At 36.4% G+C, this 27,379-nt stretch overlaps 1 protein-coding gene across 5 annotated transcripts in view; it reads right to left on the bottom strand.

The window, feature by feature from the left end:
• Nucleotides 1-4,138: 4,138 nt before the first annotated feature.
• The window catches only part of DGKH (diacylglycerol kinase, eta), a 119,723-nt gene continuing 96,482 nt past the window's right edge, over nt 4,139-27,379 (bottom strand). For 2 of the 5 annotated variants that reach the window (XM_005878637.2, XM_014549747.1), the window contains 3 exons: nt 24,666-24,785; nt 24,254-24,362; nt 4,139-16,935 (listed from right to left, as the gene is read on the bottom strand). In XM_005878637.2, coding sequence (XP_005878699.1) covers nt 16,883-16,935; nt 24,254-24,362; nt 24,666-24,785 — 282 coding nt within the window. In that variant the 3' untranslated portion in view covers nt 4,139-16,882. Of the gene's footprint in view, nt 16,936-22,482; nt 22,614-23,659; nt 23,812-24,253; nt 24,363-24,665; nt 24,786-27,379 lie in introns of those variants that run through there. The other 3 variants (XM_005878636.2, XM_014549744.1, XM_014549745.1) reach the window with 3 other exon arrangements.

Genomic DNA, 27,379 nt, shown 5'->3' with positions numbered 1-27,379 from the left:
GGGAACGTTGGCTTCCTCCTTCAATGAAGGAAGCAAGCCTCATGTTCGCTTTAAGCTGCCTGGCTGCCGGCCGCCATCTTGGCTGTCAGTTAATTTGCATATCTCCCTGATTAGCCAATGGGAAGGGTAGCGGTCGTACGCCAATTACCATGTTTCTCTTTTATTAGTGTAGATAGTTAGGCACTCAGGTACTTAGGGACAAGGGCTTAGGGTATTTGGGAGGTGCTGATTGGTGGTTCAATGTATAGTCCATATAAGGTACATGGTTAGGCACTCAGGTATTTCTGGGCTGCTGGTTACGTCATACTCCACCCATCAGTTGGGGGAAGGGAGGATCTATCACCTTTAATTTGTGGACTTTCTCTTGGTTGCTGGCAGCATGGATTTGGGTGGGAGGGAGGCCTGGGTGGGAGAGGAGATATGCAAAGAACATGCTTTATCTAGGGTTGCTTCGTACTTAGTGAGTCAGTGTTACTCCTTTGAAAATAGGTAGTGCTCAATGCCCACATTTATCCAAAATGTCATTGCCAGAAGTAGAACCAGTTGGAGTTGTGTAGAGGGTGTGAGGGTGTTTCAAATGGGGCTAATACTAAACTTGCAGGGTTGTTATGAACTAAGCCTCAAACTAAGAAGTACTATACAAAAAAAAAAAAAAAGAAAAAAAAAAGTACAGCGGGGCCTTGACTTATGAGTGTCCCGACTAACGAGTTTTTTGAGATACCAGCTGTCTCTCAGCCGATTTTTTGCATTGAGTTGACAGAGTAATTTGAATTAACGAGCTCCTTAATGAGCTCGGTCTCGGAACGAATTAAACTCGTAAGACAAGGCCCCACTGTACCATACAATGCTAGGATGCTACCATTGTGGTTGGCACCACATTCCAGCCTTGCTTTAGGATCCCCGGACTGTCACATTTGTGAATGCAGCAGTGGTGGCACAAGGACTACCAGAGACAAAATGGAACCCAGATCCTTGGACTATTGGGACAATTCTTCTTTCCAAAATAATAGTAACAATAATAAAAACAGAAAAATCTACTGTATTTAGATTTCCTCAATAAAAATTCTAATTTGCTAGCATTATTATTTATAGTCTGAATGTTTGTGTCTCCCCCCAAATTCATGTTGCTACCCTAGCCCTCAATGTGATGGTACTAGGAGGTGAAGCCCTTTGAAGACGATTGAACTGTGAGAGCAGAGCCCTCATGAATGGGATCAGTGTCCTTAGGAAGAGACTCCAGAGAGCTCCCGAGCCTCTCCCACCAGGTGAGGACACAGGGAGAAGCTGGCAAGAAGCAGGAAGTGGGCTCTCACCAGACACTGGATTTCCTAGTGCTTTGGTCTTAGGCTTCCCAGCCTTCAGAACGATAATAAGTTTCAGTTCTTTAAAATCCAGCCACTCTATTGTATTGTTATAGCAGCCCAAAAGCACGACGACAGATAAATTGTTAGCTGCCCATGTCACCGTCATTAGCTAGTTATTAAAAGAAAAGAGCCAAGAGAAGTCAGAACTTGTTGGACTGTCAGTTGGGAAGGAGAGGCCTGTTTGCTTCACCAGGAAGCTACAGCTTCACACGCCCTCCAGGGAGCCCTCAGTCCATTCCCCAGTGTTCACTGGAGAAGGGATAGTACAAAGGGGGAGGTAAACACATTCCTAATAAAGTCAAAATGGTGCAGGGGGAGGTGCTTGACCTTAGAGGCCTGGGAAAAAGATAGTTGGAACTAATGCAAACCCAATTCCCCAGGACAGTCCTTCAAATATTTGAAAACAGTTCTTAATGTCCCATCTCATCTCCACCTTTACCCCCACTCCTTACTCCCGGTTTTCCTTTCCAAGCTCAAAGTCCTCTATTCCCTCAAGTATCCTTCCTGGGCCAGCTTCTTGCCCTACTCTCCACTGAATAATGATCCTGTTCTTTTTTTTTTTTAATTTTTAAAAACACTGTATATATTTTTATTGATTTCAGAGCGGGAGAGGGAGAGATAGAAACATCAAAGAGAGAATCATTGATCAGGTGCCTCCTGCACGTCCCACACTGGGGATCAAGCCTGCAACCTCGGCATGTGTCCTGACCTGGAATCAAACCTCTTGGTCCCTAGGTTGACACTCAACCACTGAGCAACACCGGCCGGGCGACCCTGTAGTTCCTAAAGAAGAGTGCCTTATTAGGATTAATGGCCACTTTTGGACTGTTACCTCTCAGCTCTAAATATACCCTAAATGCTGGGCGTGGGGCTCTGCAATACAAATGGTATTGCTTCTTTGCCAGCTGGTTTCCTGCCCTTATTGCCACTGGGGACACAAGAGGGAAACCAGGAGGCAGAAGGCCTCACTCTTCCTGTTTGCTGTTGCTGCTGGTGTTGCCTGGCACCGGTTCGCACCCTGGTGGAAGCAGTTGGTCCCATTCTCCAGCTTCTTCCTTCGGCCCCCCCCAGAACCAGCTCTACTGCCCCCAGGCCCCTGGGGGAACCACCTGGACAGCACCCTTCCTCCCAGGCCCGAGTCCCGCTCTTTGGGGCCCTTTTCTGAGTTCCTGGGGATGTTCTCTGATGGCCTGAATCCACCAGGTCTGTATTTCCTTCCATGCCTCCCTCCAACATTGTCCTGTATTCCACAGGCATCCTAGTGACCTTACCCATAATGCCTAAACCTGAATTTCACCTTGGTACTTATTTTCCAGTTGGTAGAAACCTGGAATTCTTCCCTCCTCCTCCTACACCTACAGCCAGTCTCCATGCACAGGCCATTTCCACCTCAGTATTTCTCAGATGTTTCCTCTTTCCCATTTCCACTAAAACTTCCCTAAAAAGATCCCCACCATCTCTTGCTTAGATCTCTTCAACAGCCTCAAGCTGATCTCCATGTCCTCAACCCTCTGCTAGTCACTCCTACCACCGGCAGAAGTCACTGATCTGTCCAGGGCTCAAATCTGATTGCTCTGACCTGCCTCTGCTTCTCAAGTTCCATCCTGTGTCTCTTGCTGGACTCCTTTAGTCTCAGCAACACCCAGCTGTACTGCCAAGCTGCCTCACGTCCTCCCCTGCACAGCCTCCTCAGGTCTCACACACGTACTTGGCCTGACAAACAAACTGCTTAAAACTCAACTCTGTCACCTATTCAGGAAGGTGCCTCTGAACTTCTCTAGATCCTCCCTTCCTCTGTGGCCCTCATGTCCTGATGTATCTGGTGACATATTTTTTGTGTTGTTTTGTGTGTGTTTTTGTTAATCTTCACCCAAGGATATTTTTTTTCCATTGATTTTTAGAGAGTGGAAGGGAGGGGGAGAGACAGAGAAAGAGAGAAACACAGATGTGACAGAGACACATTGATTGGTTGCCTCCTGCACATGCCCTGGCTGGGTCAGCACTTGAGCCTGCAACTGAGGTAGGTGTCCTTGACCGGGAATCGAATCCAGAACCCTTCAGTTGGAAGGCCGATGCTGTAATCACTGAGCCAAACCGGCTAGGGCCTGGCGACATATTTTTATCAATGCACACAACACTCTGTGTTCAGTAATATTTCTTCCTCATTAGATAGTAATCTCAAAGGGCTCCTCATCGATGGTTACCACTGCAGACAATGCCTGACACATCTGGTTCTTAACACAAGTGTTTATTGGTGAACTTCAAGGACTTATTACTATAAGAATAAACCAAATTATGTTTTACCATTAAGAATTCCCCCACCAGATGGAATCTTACTCAGCAATAAACAGAACTGAATTATTGGTACATGCAGGTTAAGCTAAGTGGAAAAAAAATCACAAATTTAGTAAATTTTAATAAAACATTCTTAAAATGAGAAATTTACAAAAGTGAAGATAGATTAAGAGTTGCTGGGGTGGAGGTGGGAGGGAAGTAGGTGTGGCAATACGAGGGGGCAGTACGAGGGGGCAATGCGAGGGACCCCTGTTGTGGATCCCTGTGGTGGGAGAACTGTTAGCATCTTGACTGTCAGTGTCAACATCCTGGTTGTGACACTGTATTCTACGTTTGCAGGGTGGCAAATGAATGAAGGGCACACAAGATCTCTCTCTGCATTATTTCTTACAACTGTATGTGAGTCTACAATTATCTCAACCTAAAAAGTTTAATAAAAAAATAAGATTTCTCACCAGAAAGAACGTAGACGTCACACATTGTCCAAATGCATTCTTTTTATTTGAGAAGAATGATCTCAAGGCAGTGCCCTTTGGGAAAGGCATCTCTCATCATCATGTACATGGAGATCAACCGTAACTCTCAGCCAAGTACAAAAATACACGCATCAGTGACTCCCGTACAATAAATACATCATGCATCCCACAATAAAAGGCACAGAAAACTGGTCACTTAGTAGTCATAAAAATTGCTAGCTACATTATTAACAAAGCCACCCAAATTACCTGTATAAGGAACTGTAACAATATATTCCAAAGGTGAAAACACATAAAACATCTTTAAAATAGTATGCAATAAATATCTCAATTGTTGTATATATTTAAAAATTATGCCATTGTAAACAGCATGTAAACAAACAAAACACATTTTCCTACCATTATTAAAACTAATTAGAGCCAAAGTTATAACCTCTGCCCTGTCAGGTATATTTCACCGGCAAGTGTGCTAAGCAGTTAAAAGTTTTACTCTTTTCTGCAGCAAACAGAGCCCATTGTGTAATAAATAGACATGATCTGCATCTTTCAGATACAGTACAATTTCAAAACAGACTACCAAAATGTAGTAAACTCTTAACTATAAATAATATAGCAAAGGCTAAATTAAAACTATCTTTTCCAATGTAAGGGTCAAAAGAACTCTACTATTATGTTTTCAATATGATAAATAGAAGGCAAATAGTTACTGTGTATCTTTATCAAAAGGTAAAATCATTATGCTGAATATAAGGGGAAAGTATCTACCTAGCCATCTGAGCTTCCTTCTTTTGTGGACCTTTTATAACATCCAACAAAGAGTAAAGTTGTTTCAAACTAAGAGTTTTCTTTTGCTAGAGAACACAGAAATGATTGATACTTTATGCTGATGGGAAATGGCGACTTCAAAATAAGCTTATCAAAATGTAAATATACATACAAGGGTTTTTTTCCCCCCCATACTTACTGATAATTAAGATAACGGCAGTTTTTTTCCTTGTCATAAAGGAACTCTATTGCCTATCAATAAATATTCAGTTAAGTTCATTTTTATAACTCCAAAATTTTTGTTTTGTTTCATCTATATCAGTGTACTGTGGCACACAAATATGCTTAGTATGCTTACTATATGCTTAGATAAATACGCTACCTGTTAAATATCACTCCTGACTCGCCAATAAAAATAACCGAGGTGGAAACAGCAACTCGTAAGCTCAAATGGAGCCTTTTACACCAGGAAGCATTACTTTACGTTTCCCTCTGCTGTGGGCTCACAATGCATACCCCATATATTTTGGTGTAAGTGTCATTAATAGGGACATATGCCTTTGTAAAATGGACTTGAAATGTTACTTATGTTCTACAAATCTATTAGTCTCTTGGATCACACATAGCAGTTACGGTTGTGGAAATGGCATTCTACAGGTCTGATGAAAGATGTACTTGACAAGGGATGGGCAAAATTATTTGTGGATGATCTGAAAATACAAAACTGTAGGCATAAAAACGGGGTTACTTCTTTATGACACAGGATTTGTTAGTTTTTTGATGTGAAAAGAGACCACGTCTCTGAAATACCCTGAGAAATACTTGGTTTAAAAAAATGTCCTCCCAATTTCTTAAATGGACTGTAGAAAAATAATCATGAAAACAAACAAACTCTCCCAGGTAAGAGCTATGCCTTACTTTAGTTGTACCCCAACCTCTAATCAGATGCCAAGAATAGAGCAGGCAGAAAAATGTCTATTAAGTGGGTGAAGGAAGAGGGCATTTAATTTAATTGCACACATTTTGGACTACTATTTAATTTTAGAAATGATTAACTTTAAAGAGCTTTTGTGTTAACCTTTACCATGATTTGGGGACACAGTCAAAAGGTTTTATAGAATCACAAAAGAAAACCAGGCCCTTGGTTGTTTGGGGTGGGTGTAGGAAAAGTACTACTAAATTTTCTAAGATTTTGGAATTGCGTTTTTAGTATATCCTAAAATTAATAATATGAACCTATAGTGCACAGATAATAGTTTTCATTCTTTATATTGTATAATGGGTGAAAGTCACAAACAAGCCTTCTTACATTTGCATCAGAAAAAAAGTGAAATAGACATTAGCTACAAATGACCTGAAATCACACAAATTCAGTCAATATCTTTGGTTGAACATTATTTAAAAGAAAATTTCACCTTCATTATTGTTTTTTACTCTTTCTGAAGTCTCATTATTTTGTGTAGGTAATCAGTGTATGTGTTTATATAGATTGTATATACCGAATGTCTACAAAAGACAAAGATCACCTTTATGGCATATTTAGGAATTACAAATAAGAATTTGTCAGTTATGTGATTTTGATAAGCCTCATATTTAGAAACAAGAATTCAGACTTGGTAAGTGTCTCTGATGAATAGCTAACAAATGATTATCCTTCATAAAGTGACTGCTCTTCCCTGCTGTCCATCTTCTGTTGGTTTCCCAGAGTGTGTGTGTGCTCATGAAGACACTTAGACCTCATGTGGACTCTCAGAGAAGTCCAAGTTTTCACTTGTGAAAGTATAAAACTATAGAAAAGTTTGGGTTCTCTATTTATATCATCCATTCAAAAACACTTATTAAAGTCTTATTATGTGGTAGCTAGATAGTGAGACTAGAAATTAAAAGAAAGAGAGAAATTCGGGGGTGGGGGCAGGCATACAATATATAAAATTGTTGAAAAGTGATGTTATTTTAATAGAAAAAATTTCAAGATTCTATGGAGCATGGATGAAAAGCTTAACTTGGTTTGAGGAATTTGAACTGAGTCTTGAATGAGTTGACCTATAGTACGTGATTATGCTGAGGACTAAGTTGTGGATGGTTCCAAATTCCAGGAAAATGGTGGGCAAGAATGCTTTAAAAAAAGGGGGGGGGGGGGAAATTGGTAGGTGGGGATGCAAACAACTCAAGTTCATAGAGATCATTATCCATCATGCTAAAGAATTAGGATGCTATGTTGTAAAGAAAGGAGAGCGTATTTAAAAACTTTTAGCAAAGTGATGCAAAGCAAATTTGTGTTTTAGAAAGACCACTCTGTCAACCATAAGGAAGACAGACTAGAAGTGGTAGAATGAAGGTCAGAAAAGTGGTTACTGAAAAACAGAAAAAGCACAGGAGAGAAAAATGGTGAAAGGTTGTACTGATACAAGCAATTATTGCCTTACCACAACTAATTAGAAATAGAACACAAACTGCTGATTCAATTTTTGAGATGGACAAAAATGAAATATGAAACTGCAGAAACACTGAAAAAAAAAAACCTCTGATATATAGAATGCTTTTGTTTACACTGTCCAAAACCAAGATTAGGATTAAACATTGGTTTTGTTCCATGTTTTAGTTTATGAGTTTCCTGGAAGAAGACTATGTTGCTACGAAAACTGTGTCCTCTCTCAAAGCTTTCTGAAAGTTTTTCAAGTAAAAGGAGAAGAAACAAAAGAAAGAACTGCTCAAGTTTGCAATATTTCCATCCTCAACAGTATGTATATTAAAATCTGCTGCACAATTGAAATCTGTAAAAAGGGCCGGCTCTTAATAAAATTATAATTAATTTTAATTGTACTAAGGTCAACAGTATATTAGGTCATTGTGGGAAGCAAGTTCCCAGAAAAATGATTTCTTCTTGTCACTATATCAAATTATTCCGGAATCATCAATGAGGGAATCTGTCATTATGAAAACTAAGTTGTGCTAATAAGACAGGTCAAAATACTATATGAATAAGTTCAGATTCAGTCTTTCCTCTTATGTCATACAGTTTTAGGGGAGGAGGATGCAATAGGAGCTCCAAGTGACCATATTATGCTATAAAAAATACCATGTTTTGCAAAGAAATCTTAAGTCAAGGATCAGATAGTGACTGAATTCAAATGTCAGGCAAAAATAAAGGCAAGTATTCATTTACCCTCATCTATATTTAATGATTTTAAGTAGGTTATTCTAATTTTTTTCATTTAATTGCACTCAGGTTTGCATTATGATAATAATTAAGGCAATTTCTAGTTTAGTCTTTTTACAGGAAGTTTTGAAGGTAATTTACATTAGGAATTAGCACTTCACAGCCAGAGAATGTAGCCAGTGATCCATGCTTGGGATCAAATAGCAAGGAAACCATTCAGCATTCACTTAGTATAGGGAGTGATGTCACAAGGTAAGAGAGGGAGCAGTGATGTCACAAGGTAAGAGCATTCCATTTTTTTTTAACCACTGATTTAAAGAAACATTTTCCAAAAGAGAAAGAAAAAAAGGAAGGAAGAAAGGAAAACATTTTCCTCTTTAGGGAGTTATTAATATAAGAAAAAAATGTGAAGGTCTTAATTTTCACAGCTGTAAAATGGTTGTTTGGGGTGGGTGCAGAAAAACCCCCACTAAACTTCTGAAGATTTTAGAAGTGAGTTTTTATTTGACCCTAAAATGAATAATATGAACCTGTAGTATACAGGAAAATACCCAAACCTACTCTGGTACTGATAGTACTAAGGTAAGTTCACTCTCATTTTAACAAAACTTCCTGTAAAAAGACTGAGCATCAAGGGATGTTAATTTGGAATTTTAATTTTCAAGCTTTAGTCTTGGAAGCTTTTCTTTATAACTCAAATGACAGTGGGAAAGAAATAATAAATTTAGGTATGATTCATGCTTACATAACTCCTTTTGCAAAAGAAAAATTCCCAAGTACTTATAATTGATAATATTATATGCCATGTCTAATTGGGGAAACTGAGGCACCAAAACATATAGTTTGTAGAAAGGACACAGTGAGCCAGTGTCAAAGTCAGTTATGGAACCCAATATTATCTAAACCATATTCCCACCTCAAGAATCACAGAATTCAGCTCTGTGTAATATTATAAATTTTAATACTTTTTTTGTTTCAAATGAAAGGAAAATCTATCATTGCCAAAAATTTGAAGGCTTAGCAAAGTCATGAAAATCTCTTTAGTCTGAATGCTATGGTCTGATCTATATTTACCAGAGCTCTTCTATAGGAACTAGCTAAGCCCTTCTGACTAGTTCTCCCTATACCAATCACTAAGTTGAGAAAGCACAGACATTTGCCTCATGTAGGAAATGCAAAAGATTAGGTCATCCAAACTATCTCCTTCACTGACTTCTAAATTTCAACAGGAGAATGGGCCCCTGCATTCGCTGGTTACTTTGATAAAACACAGACATGGTCTCATAGACTTCACCAGGGTGCCATTTTGTTTTTGTGGTATTGTACCTACCATACAACTCACACGTTTTGTGTTTCTATAATATAAAGTAAAAGATACCTAAATTCAAAAGATACCTATTTCCAAATCTTTTCAAAAGAACTCAAGCTTCTTTTTCTTTTAATATCCATATGATGTTTCTCCTATAATTTCTTTTTTTCCTGCCTTCAATAATTGTACAACAGTAAAATTAACAAAAACTGTCTTTAAAATTACAGTAAATTAATTCCTAATCTCCTATTATAGTGCTAAAATAGTTCACAATTCATCTACAGCTTACACTATAAGACAGTTGAATTTAGGGCTTGTTAAAGCGATTTCTTTGGTATATAACACTGCCTCACATTAAGTCAGAACAGTTTTATTTTCTTTCTTGAAAACGTGATTTTATTCTGTGTGGTATGTTGTGCCATTATGGTTTAGATTTTTAGTTTTTTAATTAGGTGAATAGAGAACATTTTTAAACAAAAATAATTCAGAACTCAAATGCCACTGACGTAATTAACAGAAACAAATCATTATCCATCATGGTTACTATTTGTAAAGTAGTCCAGATTCAAATGCAATCATTGTTAAAAATATACAGCCTGGAACCTAGAGCTAGCAGCTGGAGGTATGTGAGATTTTTTTGGGTTCAAGTTTCTTAATGTGCATTTGAATTTCATACTGGCAGTATAATCACTGAGATTTCTTTTACAACAAATACAGAAGAAAATAAGTTCTGACTTGAAGATAAACTATATGCAGATTGGCAAAAAATAGCAGAATGGGATCATGGCTACATTAAATCCTAATAATGGTGATTCTATTTTGGCTTTATGCCTTTTTTCATATTTATTTTAAACAAAATTATTTTTTAACAAAGTCTCTGTTACTATTCAGTTATCTATACCTTTTTTTAAACAAGGAAATAAATTGGGCATCTGTTTGACAGAAATGAGTACTTCAAGTATGCAAGTAAATCATTAACAGAGCTATTACACTCTAAGCAACAGCAGTTACAAGAAAAGGGCTAGAATATGCATTTGTATAAAGATTAAATTTCACAACATAATAAATAAATGCACTGATTTATACAATTTGTGAAAATCTTCTACAGATAATTACAAGTAATACTGTCTATGTTGACTTTGCTGATAACAGCACTTAGATATTCAAAGGTAAAATCTTGCCCCCCAAAGCCACAAAATATACAAAGCTGGTTTGTTATTAAATATTTTGTCTGCCAAAGTCCAGCAAACTAAAATACATCTTGGCAGTTTGAATACCCAGCATGATAATTATTTTGGTACAAAAGATAAGAACAATTTTAATAGGAAAATTAATAAAATCAATAAAAGGAGAAACCTGTTGTATAAATAGACATTTTAACAAAAGTGAGACTTTGATCTCACTTAAGAGAAAAAAATTTTTGATTAAACTTAAACATTTGAAAATAATTACCATGTTTTCCCAGCTCTAGTCAAATATATTACTTCAATTTATTAATCATCTTCAATATACAATATATAACTCACAAAACTGGGAATGTTACAATACCAAAACCTTTCACAGCACTAGTTACCAGTTACCAGAACTGTAAGAAATCTTTAGTTACATATCAGCTTAATAGTTAGAATATAGAAGTAGACATGGCTAAGCTGTGGTAAACAATAGTGCAATCAAACAGTAAGGACCACAAAATATATTCTTTTTCCTTTTTAGCTTGTATATCTAACTGCATTATCCTACTTCAATGGCATCATTAACTGAGTATAAAACTTATTTTAATACATTTTAAAGTAACCCTATAGTTCTTTAAGTTTGGCTATTTTACTCTTGAAATGCATTTCCTATGAAATACTGAGACTATTAATAAATTCCTATGCAATGAATAACTTGTAGCTAAAATGAAATAATTTAAAGTTTTTAGAACTTTTAAGTAGTGGCTTTGTTTCTATTTTTCCAACTAAAACTTGGAAGTGCATAAAAAATTGAGAGAGGATATAAATATATGTAAATAGAATATCTTAAGTACATGGAGGAAGTTAATCTCTTCACCTATATTAGTAATATGATTTTTTTAAAAACATTGTTACTGAGTTTAATGCACTCTCAGTTACTCTGCTAAACTTCTTTTTCTGAAAAATAACAAAAAGAAGTATACAAATAGATACAGTCCAGCTGTCTTTTATCTCACTGTTCTTTGTAATAATAAATCTTTACAGTTTTTTTTATCCTAACAGAAATATCTCCAAACAAAACTTGGAGGAAATAGTAAAGAGAAAACAACAATAAAGATTAAAAATGAGTGCTTTGCTTATTATAAAGCCAATTATCGTGGCCTTTTAGAAGGTTTGGTTGTTTCTTTAGGAAGGTATCCTACATGCTGCCCATGTGACGCAGAGACTGCTATACGGAAGTCACTGGGGAGATGCCACAGCAGAGTCAAACAAGTCCCAGGCCCTACTGCACTTGGCATGGATGGTGAGCAGAGAGGGCAAGGGAGAGGCATGGCACCCAAGCACTGGAACCCCCTGGGAGTCTGACAGTATTTGAGGAATCTTCACTTCTCATTCTTTTCAGCTGATCTGAAGAGCTTGATCTTTTAAAACTGCCACTTGTATCATCAATCTCTAAACCCACTGTTTTATCCAAATTTCATCTGAAAAATACAGGATGACTTTATAGGGGCCGGGGGAGGAGGACAGGAGAGATCCTAGATATCAAGGTTGAGCCAGCTTTTATAGCTTAATGAAAAGCTATACCCTTACAGAATTCACATCTGCATAACACAAAAGTCCAATATGTTGTCAGCCCAGTCGGAGATAATAGATCACTTACTTTAGAAGGATGTATAGAACTTTGCACTATAATTTTCTAAGTCATGCTTTGCATGAATATTTCCTTCCTCAAGTCCTGTTAAAAATTACTTCCATGAAGATTAAAGTAGTGCCCTCTTTATTCATGAAAATTAGATAAAGTATCTCTTAAATTATATCAATATGTACACATTAAGTGAAGGATTATTAACCAAGATCTTATTGTAGAATTAAATAATTTTTATTTTCAAGGTCAAGAATATGATAAAGTATTTTCAGGCACTATTTTAAGGAATGATTAGCTATCTGATAATCAAGGTAAGTTAGCATAATTAGCAGACTTAGTCTAGCAAACAAATGCTTTCTCTGAGGGCTTTAATGACACATTCACTTTATTTGCAATCTTGGGTTTTCATGACTAATGATTCATTTAATGTGTGTGTGCTGCTGTGTTCTCAAGCATGAACTATGTCAACAGGATAATCTACTGATAAGAGAAAGTGAAGTTGTAAGAAACTGACCCAGTCTTTACTTGTCTCAGTACATATTCTTCTGAAAATATTTCCTGTTACTTAAGTTGTGAACAAATGAGAAGGCCACATGAGCAACAAACTGAGTGAATGCAGACTGTTAGTGACTAAGATGTGGGGTGAGGGGCTGGAGAGAGGCCAGCTGTGTTGGTTAGCCAATTTCCTGTGTTCCACCTTCGCTACCAAAATATAATAACTGGGTAGGTAGGGCTCATCTAGAGCCAGAATTAGGAATATGGGTGGAGAAGAAAGCTCAGTTAGGGCGATAAATGAGGAGAATAAATGAGTTTTAACTGATTTCTAGGATTAGCTGGAGAAGCGATATGAAATAGTGGGTTGGGGAATGAGCTATTTTGAGCATCTTTTAAAGACCAGAAATCCCTAATATCTAGGAGGAATAAAACATATTTAGGTTAGTGCTAATCACCTGACGAATCTTGTTCCAAAGTTTAGATTCAGTAGGTCTGGAGTAAACCTAAGAATCTGCCTTTCTGTAAGTTTCCAGGTGATAAGGATGCTGCTGGTCCATGGACTACATTTTGGGTAGCAATGCTCTAGACCAGAGGTGGGGAACCTTTTTTCTGCCAAGGGCCATTGGGATATTTATAACATCATTTGCAAGACATAGAAAATCATCAACTTAAAAATCAGCCTACTATATTTAGTTAAACATTTAATTAACTCACCCTTAATGCTTTGGCAGGCCAGATGTTTCCAACCTCTGCTCTAGACCAATGCTATCTGTCTGGTAAAGTTTTTGCAATGATGTATATACTCAACATCTGTTAGTCCACTGTGGCCACTGAGCACTTGAAATGTAGCTAGTGCACATGAGAAACTCAATTTCTACATAAAGTAATTTAGATTTAAATAGCCACTTGAGCCTAGTGGCTATGATATTGGACAGCACAGGTCTAGACATTCTCGGGATGACTCCTTTCCTAGTCACAGCAATGTATATCATAGTTCCCAATTACCTAATCCATTAATTCACTTAAATTAGCGTTTCCTTTTATTAAATACAAACTGTAAAGTTAGTTTCTTTATATTGTCTTCTTCCTAAAACTTTGCTAGATGACCCACAATGAGTGCTCAGGCAAGGAGAGATGAAAGAAGCCATTTTGCAGTGGGACAGTTGATGAGGAAAGGGTAGTATATGGCAGTGAGAATTTGAGCAACCATCATATACTGGGCACATGGGAAAACGTGAAGCCAGGAACTGGGAAAGAAATTCAGAGAGGGAGGTGGACACATGGTGCAATATAGAAACCCACACCTGAAACTTATATGTTCATGTTGACCAATGTCACCCCAATAAATTTAAATTAAAAAAAGAAATAAACTCAGAAAAAATAAGAGAAATAAAAGGGAGGTGGAAAGACGCTGAAGAGAAAAATTAAGTTTACACTGAAATTCTACTTAGGCTTGACTCTGTCCCTTTCATTCTTGAAAAGCACGTTCTTCCTCAGAAAAATGAGACTGAAAGGAAGTGGATGTTGGTTGTGATTCCTCTCCATCCCTCCCAAATTATCTGCATGTGTAAGAGCCTAGCAGAGAGGAAAGGTAGCCATTACCGCTCAGCTTGTGCGTCGACTAGCACAGAAGCTTCACCTGCACTCCCCAGAGCTGTAATCAGACACCCTAGAGAAATTCTTCATCCTGTTTTCTTTGTAACCCCATCTATTACAAGAAGCTGGTCCCTCTGTGATACTGCCAGGGGCCTAAGGAGGCTCTGAGGTCACTACCCTGGCAAACAGGTGTGAGTGAAGTCATCTGGATCCTACACAACTCCACATGACAAAATGTATCAGGAAATGTGCTATCATTCAACAAAAAAGACATCGAAATGGTCATTTTAAAGGATTCCCCTCATCCAAGAGCCACTTGCAGGAAAATTCTACCGACCTAAAGATTCCATTAACTGAGGTTTTACAGTAAATATAAGAGATGGTATCAAAGATTGAAAGATCAACATCAAACCAAAAAATTCAGTCATTTATATCTTCCTTTTCCATTATGAAAATGTAATAGCTTAAGAATCTTCTCTATTGGCAAAGAGGTATTTGAGGAAGTGAAAATCAATAAAGATCTTTATATTAATTCATTCTTGTTTAGAGTTCCCACCTCCTTGCTGGACAGGGAGACCGGGCATATGTTTTATTTTCCCAGGGAAGTGTCTGGAAGAGCAGGACATCGTGCAGGCTGGGGGGCAGGGGGCAGGGGACTACAAAGGGAACTGGAAAAGGCCTGTGATTTCTTAGGTGTGGGTAACATTAACATTTTAAGTGAATAACTTTTTACTCTATTAAGCTACCTGGTATAATTCTCTTTGGAAAATTTCCACTTATTCACAACTTAGGTAAAATATATAGTCAGACACACTTGGTCATGAACCTACCTATCAGGTTTATTTATTTTTAAGATATCCAAATTTTGTGTTTTTTCTAGTAGTTAGATACTAAAGTTATAAATAAGAATAAAATGTGAAATAATTAAACTTCTTTGATATAATTAAATTATATCTGACAATAGTTCATTTTAATGCTTTCCCATCAATATTTCTCTTTAAGCATTCAGCAAACAGTTGTCTAGAAAATGTCAATGAGAGCATATTTTGTGATTATAAGCGTGAATATGCATATAAATGTATATGGGTGTATATACATATATGTGTGTATATGTATATATGCGTGTGTATATATTCCTATTGAGCACCTACCTAAAAGGTTACTTTATGAAAACTGTCACCACCTGGTCAGTACAGTACCCTGCTTACTTCTTATATATAGAAGATTTTTAAATATTATAATTAATTTTTGGCATAGAATATCTAAAAAGAGATTATTTGAAGGTATTTTGTGACTTGTTGATATGTACGCTTTTGGCTTTCAAAGATTTGATAATTGCAATGTTGACTCCTAATGAGCTACACTGAAGTATGGTGGTTAGAAAAAGAAAATAATACCTACCTGATAAGATATAAGAATTATGTGAGATAATAATAATAATGTAAAGGCCTTTAAAAATTTTAAATTTCTCTTGTTGGGAGGAAGTTCATGTCAAGCATAACTTTAGCTAGTGGGTGAGTCTGGGTAACTGATCAGTATACAAACCATAGTTGAGACATTGAAGAAATTCCTGGATGTCAACAGTTACTATATATAAATGCAAACACAGCATTAAATAATTATTAAATTGAAATGGAAAATAAGAACAAATGTGGAAAATTTGGTTTGGAAAGCATAATGTTGTTAGACAACAGAATATGTAATTTTATGAAACTATCCAGGGAATTTTCTTAATGTGCATACCTACTCTTTATGATAGGTTGACAAAAATTGGTTTGCCTAAAATGTTTAGCATTTGTTGATTATGGCATAGACACATGTTCACAAATTCTTAGATACAGAATATTTATGCAAAGTCCACATCAAAGAACAGAAAAGTGCCTATAGTTAACAAAAAGGTACTTAGGTAGTAATAAATTAATCCCATTAAAACTGACATTAACACTAAGTTTTACAATATTAGATGTTGGACATGCAAGAAAGAGACAATTCAGGCAGCAACACCGTGCATTAAGATTTGCGTTCATTCATTCATAGTATTTGAGGGATTTTAACCCTATTATTTGACCACAAGACACTAGGAATCTGAGGTGATACCAATCTAACATTCAAAACACATCTTTATATATTTTAGTCCTCTAACCAACAATTTTAAGGAAGAAGCCAATGCTTCCAATAATGAGACCTAAGAAGTTTTAGCCATATACTATTATGTGGGTGCACAGTAAGAACATTCCATCTGACCAGGTTTAAGGAAAGCAAACATTCTGCAATTTCACCTTTTGGACAATGCAATTGTCTCTTCCTACTGTTTTACTTATATGAGCAAATTTGAACATATCAGGTTTGCACAGTAAGAAAATAGCTTTGTGGAATGTATTTTTTGGCACAAAAATATTTTCTAATACCTCAAATCAAAATTTTCACCAACAGCAAAATATCAAGCCATGGAGGTGCTTCAGTGGTGCTTACTTATCTGGGCAGAAAACTACACGAACAGTCAACTGCTTCCAAGGACTTTGTATTAAATAGCAATTACTTCCCTTCTAAGGAATAGCACCAATATGATTACACCTCAGACTGGGGAGTGCTCCTTCCAAGCTCTTTAATTCCCTGGAGAATTCGCTTCATATGACCCACTTTCGATATCCCCAGGTCCTAAACAAAAAAGGAAAAAAAAAAAGAGGTGGGAAAGTAGAGAAAGAAGTTTATTGACAAGAGAAAATTGGAGATTAAATATTAAGCTTATAATTAGCATTCACTTCATTTACTTTAGTTTATATTTAATGATTCAGGAAGTAAAAGCTAAAAAACAAGTTTATAAAACAAAAATAACCTGACATTGAAAAATTAACAACCAATAAAATACACAAACTCTTAAATGTACATTCTCATGAATTATATACAATGGCAGTTCTTCTAGAGTCTAAATTAGTTTCTCTTTGCTCTTCTTTTCTTAAGAAACACAGGTCCATTTGGGATCTCTGTGAAACGCTAGGTGTGACACGTGGGTACCCACAATTAGCCTCCAGGCAACTACACACTTCCTTGGTAAAGTAAACTTAAAAGTGAGGCCTAATCCTGAAGGAAGACACTAGTGCCCATTACCTACATTTGGAACACAAATGCAGTTAGTTGCAGCTGCACCCACAGTCTTTGATTGCTGGGGAATTTTAAGTATTCCTCACACTTTGTAATGTATAAGTGTAAAAAATTTCTTAGACATAGCTATCTGTGGGTTGGTGTTTTTCCTCCACCTCTTTTGGCTCCTTTCCCTCAGAACTCTTCTCATTTCTTAAAGAACTATTTTCTATAAAGAACCAAGATTCAATAGTTAATTTTCAGAAATGGATGCTGATTGCAGAGTGTGTGGCACAGAGCAGGCACTTAGCAAATAAACACCTGCTGCAGGAATGAATGAAACCCATCCAAGAGAGCCATAATATTCACTATCTGAGAAACTAAATGAAAGGGTGATGGCCTCCAAACACGACAGCCTTCTTCAGGTGTAAGGGGCATAATATGTGAAGTGGAATATTTAACTTTACAAAACAGAGTTTAAAATATTTGAAAATTAATAAAATGATTAACTCCAAAGCAGCCTAGAAAACAGGATAAGGTACCACAAGATTATTTTTCTGAGAAGATAAAAATTCTAAATATCCACTTTGTTCTGTAGACTAAGAGCACTGTTTACTTTTAAATGAAATAGATCAACCTGTTTTAAGTACACACACACACACACACACACACACACACACACACACACACACGTGGTTTCTCGCTCCCATATACTTTATGAGCAATCTGAATTCCATAGCAGCAGTGTTACTGAAGCCTCTGAATCCTTCTGGAAAATACTCTTTCCATAGCCAGTGCTCTTTTCAAGCTTGAGATAATTTCAGGGTAAAATTCTTACAATATTTAACTGACCCTGAAAAATATTTTCTCATATGACACCAGGCCATCCACAATAAGTCTTAAGGCAACTATATATTTTCCTTGCTTTTGCTAAAATAACAAAAGCAAGGTCAAATCCTAGAGGAAGATTAAATTGCATTTATAGTTGTACTCAGATTCTTTGATTTGCGTGGAATATTTAATAGTCTTTATGCTTTGTGATAACATAGTTACCTGGGGGAGCAACCCGAGTGCCTATTAATAGACGAGTGGGTAGAAAGTTATGGTACATATGTAGAATGGAATATTACTTAGCCATAAAAAAAGAATGAAATCTTACCATTTACAACAGTATGGATGGACCTAGAGGTTATTAGGCTAAGTGAAATAAGACGGAGCAAGACCATATATTTTCATTTACATGTGGAATTTAAAGAACAAAATTAATTTACAAACAAAATTGAAACAGACTCACAGATGTAGAGAAAAGACTGATGTTTGCCAGATGGAAGAGGGGTTAGGAGATGGGTGAAAAAGGTGACAGGATTAAGATATGTAAATTGATAGTTACAAAATAGTCACAGTGATGTATAGCATAAGGAATATAGTCAATAATACTGTAGTAACTATGTACGATGCTAGGTGGGTACTAAAAATATGAAGGGGTATACTTTGTAAAGTATATGATTGACCACCACGCTATCCACCTAAAACTAATACAAAATAATATTGAATGTAAATTGTAATAAAAAATTTATTACATTTTGAAAAAATATATATTTAGCACTACATATTTTATTTTAGGCCATATGCACATTGTATTCTCAAGAATAAAAACTTTGAGAGGCCAGATTCTACTCAAAATTAATATTGTAGTATAATGAAATGAATGTTTCCCATAGAGCTACACTAACTTATTAGCTATATTTTCTTTCTTTTGAATTCAGTACTTTCATGTTTTCTAGGAGTTAGGCTGTGACAAAGTTATGCCTTGATATTAGTTATATATTTCATAATTTATTTTTCATAGTCTTTATTATTGGCTTTTGCTTTCTTTGGATTAATAGGCCTAATTTTGCAGAAGCATGCTTTGTAGATATTGAGTTACCCTTCTAGTCACACATACACAACTTTCCAAATAGAAAAAAAAACAAGAACCAACCAAACAAAAACAACTGTGTCTTTGTCATTTTCTTTGGTGTCTATCAGTTTTTCCTACTGTCTTCCAGGAATAAAAATAATGCAATCAATCGCCCTAACTGGTTTGGCTCAGTGGTTAGAGCATCTGCCTGCGGACTCAAGGGTCCCAGGTTCGATTCTGGTCAAGGGCATGTACCTTGGTTGCAGGCACATCCCCAGTAGGGGGTGTGCAGGAGGCAGCTGATCAATGTTTCTCTCTCATCGATGTTTCTAACTCTCTATCCCTCTCCCTTCCTCTCTGTAAAAAATCAGTACAATAAATATTTAAAAAAAATAAAAATAATGCAATCAATCAGTTTATTTGTCTGTTAAAGCACATTAGGAATTTTCTCCCTTTGTCACCTTTGGACGGTCACATTACTATCTCTAGTTGTTTTGGTGATAAGGCAGTAACACCTGAGCCAAGATCTGAGCAGGACTTAGCCAGGTGAGGTCAGGAGGAGAAGCATACTATCAGAAGGTACACTCCTAAGGTGAGAATGAGTTTATTATTTTTAAGCAAATGAAATAAGCAAGGGGCCAGTGATTCCACAGCAGGTTAAATAAACAGGCAGAACCTGTTGGCCTCACAAAGATGTGAGTCTTTATTCTAACAGAAAGGAGAAGCCACTGAAAGGTTTTAAGCAGAAAGTGATATGTCTAATGTTAAAATTATCACTCTGGTTGCAATGGGGATAATGTGCTAGAGAGAGCAAGAGTAGCAGTGGAAGGGAGAGCCAGGAAGACACTAACCTTACACAGGCAGAGGGTACAGTATCATGGAGTAGGATATGGACAGGAGAAAGCAACCTGACTTTGTGACGGGCTTAATGAGTTAGGGGGAAAGGATAAGAAAGCGGAAGGTGCCAAGTATGACCTTGGGTTTCTCTGGCTCAAGCACCTGGAGAGAGAGAAGGGTGGTTTACTAAGAGCACTGGAGAAGGGGCAGAATGGGAATGGGATAGGAGCTCAAAAGTTTAGTTTTGGACATGTTAAGATTGACATTCCTGTGTGATAGCCAAGTTTCAAGTAGAATAATCCTAAAGTTCACAAATGAGGTCAGGGCTGGAAATACAAACTTGTGAACCACTGATATAATATATTCATAGACAGTGTAGGTAATCCTTCACATTTAGAGACGTGACCCTGAAGGGTCTGCTGTTTCTGGCAGCTACAACCATAGAGACCCAGGGCAACTCATTCTCTACCTTCATGGTTTTGTTCTACTGAAGGCTCTTTCTGTAAAACTATTTTTCTCCTTTCCCATTTCCCCACACTCTGCTTTAGAACCAAAAGAACTATCAATGAAAATTTCTAAAACAAAACTTTTAAGAAAGAATGTTATTTATATTAAAAATAAAAACAAAACAGAACCAAAGGTCCCATGAAAGCTGAAGAGAAAGTTTACTAAAATAATTCTTGACTATCTACACTTAGCTCTTATTCTTTTTTTCCAGCCTGGTCCTTCCACTCTAACTTTGACTTAGTATAAGTATATGCTCTTTTTTTTTCATTCTGCAAATATTTGCTTCACTCACTGTGTGTATTTTCATGTTTATATGTGTTTGTTATGTACACATATATAATGAGCATGTGCGCACACACCCACACGCTGTCTAATCCTTGAATGATGCTTATCCATGGCAAATGAGATGCAAACTTCTAGAGGGCAGATACCCCCCAGGGAAGCTGGTAGAACATTAATCAGTAGCTATTCAATAAATGTTGCTGCCTGCTGATGATATCAGAAGCTACATAAATAAGTTGGAAATAACGATCCCTCACATTTATTTTTTTGTGTACATTCAAGTTTTGAAGCCAACCTTTACTTTATGAGCTCTAACACCGTATCTTTTGTTGTGTTCTAGATTTGGGATTCTCAACTAAGAAAATTAATTAATTATTATTTTATTACTAGAGGCCTGGTGCATGAAGTTCATGCATGGGTGGGGTCCCTAGGCCTGGCCAGCGATCAGGGCCGATTGGGGCCTTCTTTCTGGCTGCTGGCTGGGGCCTTCCTTTGTTCCGTGCCAATTTGCATATTAGGCTTTTATATATATAGCTTATTCTGGGCTAAAAATGTTTAGGTATAAATGTCTGTCACTGTGCTAAAATTATATGACTCTGCATTCTAAACAACTATACACTACCCTTTATCTGTTCAAAAATGTCTGCTAATGTACTTATAGATAAAGACACAGACAGTTCATGAATTTGTCAGGAACTAACTGTATCAAGCATTTTAGAAGTTGGTCTACAGGAAAGGGATCACTCCAACAAATACTGAAGGCTTTGTCGCTTGTTTATTAAGCACCTTGGAATTTTAAGATGGCAACATGTGGTGAAAAAACATAACATGACAAATCCTACTCCTAACTCTGAGACCCAAGAGGCTACTTTGGCCATTTTTACTGTTGAGTCTCTACCGATAGAATGAAAGGGAATTGCTGTAGACCATGAATTAATGATTTTCCTTTTCCATCATAAATGACAAATAGGCTCTGAGCTGTTTTTAGTAAAAGGCATAATTTTTACTTCAGTTACTAAATAAAACACATTTATTTTTGAGAAGAATACAATTTTAATAAGTCATAGAAAGAAATTTGAATTTATTGGTCTAGTTGTTCCTCTGACATCAATTTAGAAATGCAAAATCACAGGACTGCTATAGGTCTCTCACCTAGTTCCATACATTAGGAAGGCATTGTCATTGATATTTTGAGTTAATTTTTAGTTGTTAGCCTTATATTAGATTTTTAAAGTTATTTTCAGCAACAATTATCACCTTTCATGCTAATCCAGTAGAGTGAGCAGATGGAAACATCATCCATTTAAAAATATTAGCATATAGGGACAGCCATACCAATGTATGCAGAGAAAAATTACTAAAGTCATGCTAAGCTTTAGCTATAATAGCCGGAGAAAGATTTTGACAGGAAAATATTGCTGACATTCTTGTTTAAAAAGCATACAAGGAATTCAGACCACAGGACAATGCATATTAGATTATTGCACGTTTGCATAACATAAGCCAAGCTATAAGCATGTAACAGGAGAGGCACAGGAGGAGGGATTTTGTTTTGCAAGAAAAACTTTCAAGAGCAAAGAGTAGCACAAAGGAAATACCTTAAGATCTCGCCTTTCCAGATGCAAAAGTTCAGCCCCTCTGATGTCATGACGGATGAAGATTTCTTTGTACTCTCCCAAATTGATCAGATCCAGCCAAGCAGCAACTTCCTCTGTGCCCCATTTCTGAACTACCAAAGTTAAGAGCAAAACCCCCTTAATTTCTACATGCTCAATGCATTACAAAGCAAAGGTTGGCCAAAGGAGATGCAAACAAAATACAGCAGCAGTGCTAGCAGAGGGAAAGGTTAAAGGTGTTTCAACAAAACTACAGTTCCATTTCTTCCCCATGCAGGTCAACATAAGGACCACAAAGACATTCACTGCAGTGCACCTGTGTCCTTAGCGTTAGCTCAGTGTCCTCGTTAAAGCCACCCAAACTACACAGTATGTACAAAAGATGTATTTCTCATAATTGGGATTGGTAGTACAAGGTCTAAATAAGTTCTGATGATTTCCTTAGGATCATATAGGAAACTAGTTGTAGTTTAATTAGCTACAAATGCTAATTAAAATTTAAAATCTAACATAGGGTACTAAATTTTACACAAACTTCTGCTTTAGGTCTTGCTGACTTCAAGTGCTGCCTTTATTGATTCTATTACTATTGATAATTATAAAAATAAATGTCCTGTTAAACTGATTTAACATCATCTAAAAATAGTTAACACTACTCTAAGATTAATTGGATTGTTATTTTTCAATATGTATAATCATTCTTTTACATACTTGACTCAACATTGATTTGCTATTTAAAAGCCTACTTATTTGCCATATTTGGTTTTGAAATGCCCTTTAAGAGCTGCTCTTTGATTGTCAAAAATCAGATTATATATCACTTTTGACAAGGTGATAGCTGACTCAGAGAAATTAGAAACTGATTTGATTGTGAAAGGCACCTACCATCATATACAAAGAACTTGAAGTTGCTTTAGCACTAGCATAGCGTTAAATGGAAGCACTAGGGAAAGGTGGGAAGGGAACTAGAAAGACAACTTCAAAGAGAATTTAATCTTTGCTTGAGAATGCAAATGTCACAGTAGATTGCCAAATGGTGTAGTAAGTCCTTAAAACAGGAGAAAGAAAATATAGAACTTTAGGTAGAAAATATATTTAACAAGCTCAAGGAAAAGATGGAAGTTTCTATGTTCCATTTATCGAAATGATCCAGATTTTGAAGAAGAGAAACAAGTTAGACGCCGAGGCCTTGAATTGCTGGTGAGCAAGACAGAAAACCATCTGCATGGGTGCACTGACAGCCACCAAACCAAGTAAAGCAAATCAGCAGCCACTGCATTTTCTTGTGTGCTTCATAACTACTGATTCCTACTGATATTGGACATATTTTAGGTACAATATAATTTTTTATTATAGTAAAATGAACATCAAATGAAACTCCCCATTTTAACCATTTTACAGTGGCATTTAGTACATCCAACATGTAGAACAATGATTGCCACTATCTAGAGCAGTGGTTCTCAACCTTCTGGCCCTTTAAATACAATTCATCATGTTGTGACCCAACCATAAAATTATTTTCGTTGCTACTTCATAACTGTAATGTTGCTACTGTTATGAATCGTAATGTAAATATCTGATATGCAGGATGGTCTTAGGCGACCCCTGTGAAAGGGTCGTTCGACCGCCAAAGGGGTCGCGACCCACAGGTTGAGAACCGCTGGTCTAGAGCATTTCATTGCCTTAGTGGAATCACTGTAATCAGTTGTTTTTCTGCAATGCTATACTTTCCCTCCCATTGTGGACCACCTACCAGGCTGTGAGCTTATCTTCTGCTTCTGAACCTTTTCCTTTTTAAATTTTGGCACTATGCGAAACACTGTGCTTCTGCTGTTTCTCTTGGTGCAATCCATAGGAGGCTCCTGTTCCAGTGGAGGAGGAAGAGAATTTTCTCAGGACAGTAAGAGAAGAAAACCCACTCTAATGTTAGAGACAATGCAGGACTCAGTTATTAACAAAAAACATTGCTGACGGGATGACATCTTCAAAGAAGTTCATGCCGTCATATACTACTGAAAATGTAGCGATTCCCATGTTACCTTGGTTCACATAAAAGTAATATTCAAAATTTATTTTCCCCTGAATATCTCTTTTGCAAAAGATGGATTCAAATTCTATCATCATCAAGTTGACACTGATCGAGAAACAGGCTGAATTCTACATACCTCATCCTCATTTGGGTGGAGGATGTAATAAAGCCAAGGGATCTCTGTTAGCTTCTGCAGCTCCACCTCCACAGAGTGTAAGGCACTGGACACCCGCTCCTCGTGTGGGGATTCCAGCTGCTGGTTACCAGCAGGTCAAAAACAAAGCAAAACAAGGCTCAGTGCCCAACCTCAAATAGAGTAAGTTATTTTATTTGATAATGAACACCCTCATCGCTTATTAGGCTAGGCTAGGTTGTGGTTATTGCTGTAGTTGTTTTTAATATAAAGGAATATTAGGAAAGAGCAAATAATCTTATATGGGGTTCATTGAAAAAGACCTGGAAAGAGTTATCCTTACTTCCCAGGATATAAGTAATTAGTGTGATTTTTGCTCTAGTGAGTAATCTGATTACTCTACTTATTTGTGGCAAAAATCCTTCTGATTTACATAGATCACTATGTGAACAAACAATAATATTTTTTAAATTGGTCAAATCATATAAAAAGAACTGCTTGGCACAAAAATCTTCTGGAGAATGAAAATAATAAGTTTAATAAAAAACAACAACAACCCACAAACCTCAGAAAAATTTGTGATGAAAAGCTGTTGTAAAAATCAGGGCAAGGCAAAAAGCTAAATGGCTTGTAATCTGGAAGAGGGTTTAGAAACTTCAACAATAATTTAACTGGTCTCCTATTAACCACCCATTCGAAGCAGTTATTAGAAAGCACTTATAAATTCAATAAATAAATAAAGGTGAAACCAACACTATTATGTACAGAACTAGAAGGGAGGTGACTGATTCCTAGTCCCAGACTTGTTACTCACTTTGCAACCAAGGGAAGGTCCATTGATTTCAGGAGTCTTAGTTTCCTCCTCAATGAACAGTAGAATATGACTAGATTATTTCTAGGGTCTCTTCTAGCTAATCAGTATTTTTATAAAGTACTTTAAAATTGTAAAGTAACACATATAGGTTCACAGAATTTTAAACTGAAAGTTCAGAGAGAATGTTACTGTTATTTATTATGGACGCTATTTCCCCCCCTCTGTTATTAAGGTTTACCATTTCTACTAGTTAATAAAAATATGGAGGGCCCTGGCTGGGTAGTTCAGTTGGTTAAGCCTTGTCCCGATACACCAAGTTGCGGATTCGATCCCCGGTCAGGGCACATACAAGAATCAACAAATGAATTCATAAATAAGTGAAACAACAAATTGATGTTTCTCTCTCTTTTTATCTATCTATTATCTATCTATCTATCTATCTATCTATCTATCTATCTATCTATCTATCATCTATCTTTCTTTCTATCTAATTTATCTCTCTTTCTCTCTCAAAAAATAAAACTAAAATATAAAGATTCTCCAGGTTGTCATATAAAATTTACCACTTTCCTTTTATTCTAAAAATATCTCTCTTATAAAATTGATAAATGGTGATTACATATTTATTCTAGAATCCAGGTAAAGAGTAAACTTCAGTTGCTCTCAAATATGATTCTCTTTATTGTGATATCAATATTGCCTAAGGTAAATTTGATAAAATTTAGTGGTAAACATTTTAGACCAAACATACATTTTTGACAGTGACAGAAGAATTAAAAGTGAGGGAAGTCCTTATGTATTAAAATAACATAACTGATAAATACTAACCAAATAACACTTAATGGATACTTTTGGTATAGAGAACTAAAATACAGAATAAGTTATGCTTCTAGTTCTTGTCAACCAGAAATTACCTTAAAAGTACTTCAAATAACACAAGGAAATATACCCGTCCTCCATCTAAAAATTGGGACCAAATCCAGCTCACTGGATTTCTTATGGGACTAAGTTTAGAAGAGGAGCAAGAAGATGCTGGTTAATAATAGAAGCATGAAGAATAGCCAAGATTCCCACTATTTTTATCAAAAGATATAACCAATATTTCTTCCTAAAAATTATTCATCATGGCCACAGCAGAAGCAATCACCTCTTGCCTTAAAGAAGCTATGTTTCAGTTTCCTTAGGAGGTAGGTGAGAGCAATGGACTTCATGTAGCCTTTAGCTCCTCCTCTCAGAATAAAGGATGCTGTGAGGGCCACACTCTTCTGGACTCCAATCAAACAGTAATTCCAACTGCAGTCATTTGTTAGTTATCTAAACTATAGAACACACCTTCCATTTTCCCACTGTGACAGATACTATGAATTTTACTATCACTTTTATTTAAGTGTATATTTAAATACAAAACAAGAGATAAAATCACAGTCAAGAGAAATGTTTTAAGGTCATCACCTATCAATTAATCAGAACTGTTACAGGAAGAACATAGTTGCAACAGCATGTGTGAATAAACCACAATTGAACACTAGGTGGCGAAAAGACCCAACATGCTGGAACATTTGAAAACACTGAGAATAAAGGCTGACAAGGCAAGGATTCTGGGCAAACCAAACAGGATATCTATGGTCTTCTAGCACTTATGTGAGGTCAATGGACCGTGGTCAGATTCCTGATGTCCAGCACCAATCTGAGTTAATTTAGGGATACAGCTAATTCTTGAAATTGAGTTTTGAAAAACTAAGTCTAGAAAGTGTCTTTTAAGCAAATCTACAAAACCATACCAATCATATATATTTTTTTGAAGTTTATTACAGATTTTTATTTTATTTTATTTTATTTTTTTTAGGGAAACCTGTTATTTTATTTATTTATTTATTTATTTATTTATTTATTTATTTATTAT

The sequence above is a fragment of the Myotis brandtii genome, unplaced genomic scaffold (genome assembly GCF_000412655.1).
Source record: "Myotis brandtii unplaced genomic scaffold, ASM41265v1 scaffold569, whole genome shotgun sequence".
Taxonomy (NCBI): domain Eukaryota; kingdom Metazoa; phylum Chordata; class Mammalia; order Chiroptera; family Vespertilionidae; genus Myotis; species Myotis brandtii.
The sequence above is the reverse complement of the archived record's forward strand: the minus strand, read 5'-3'. Positions and strand labels throughout refer to the sequence as shown.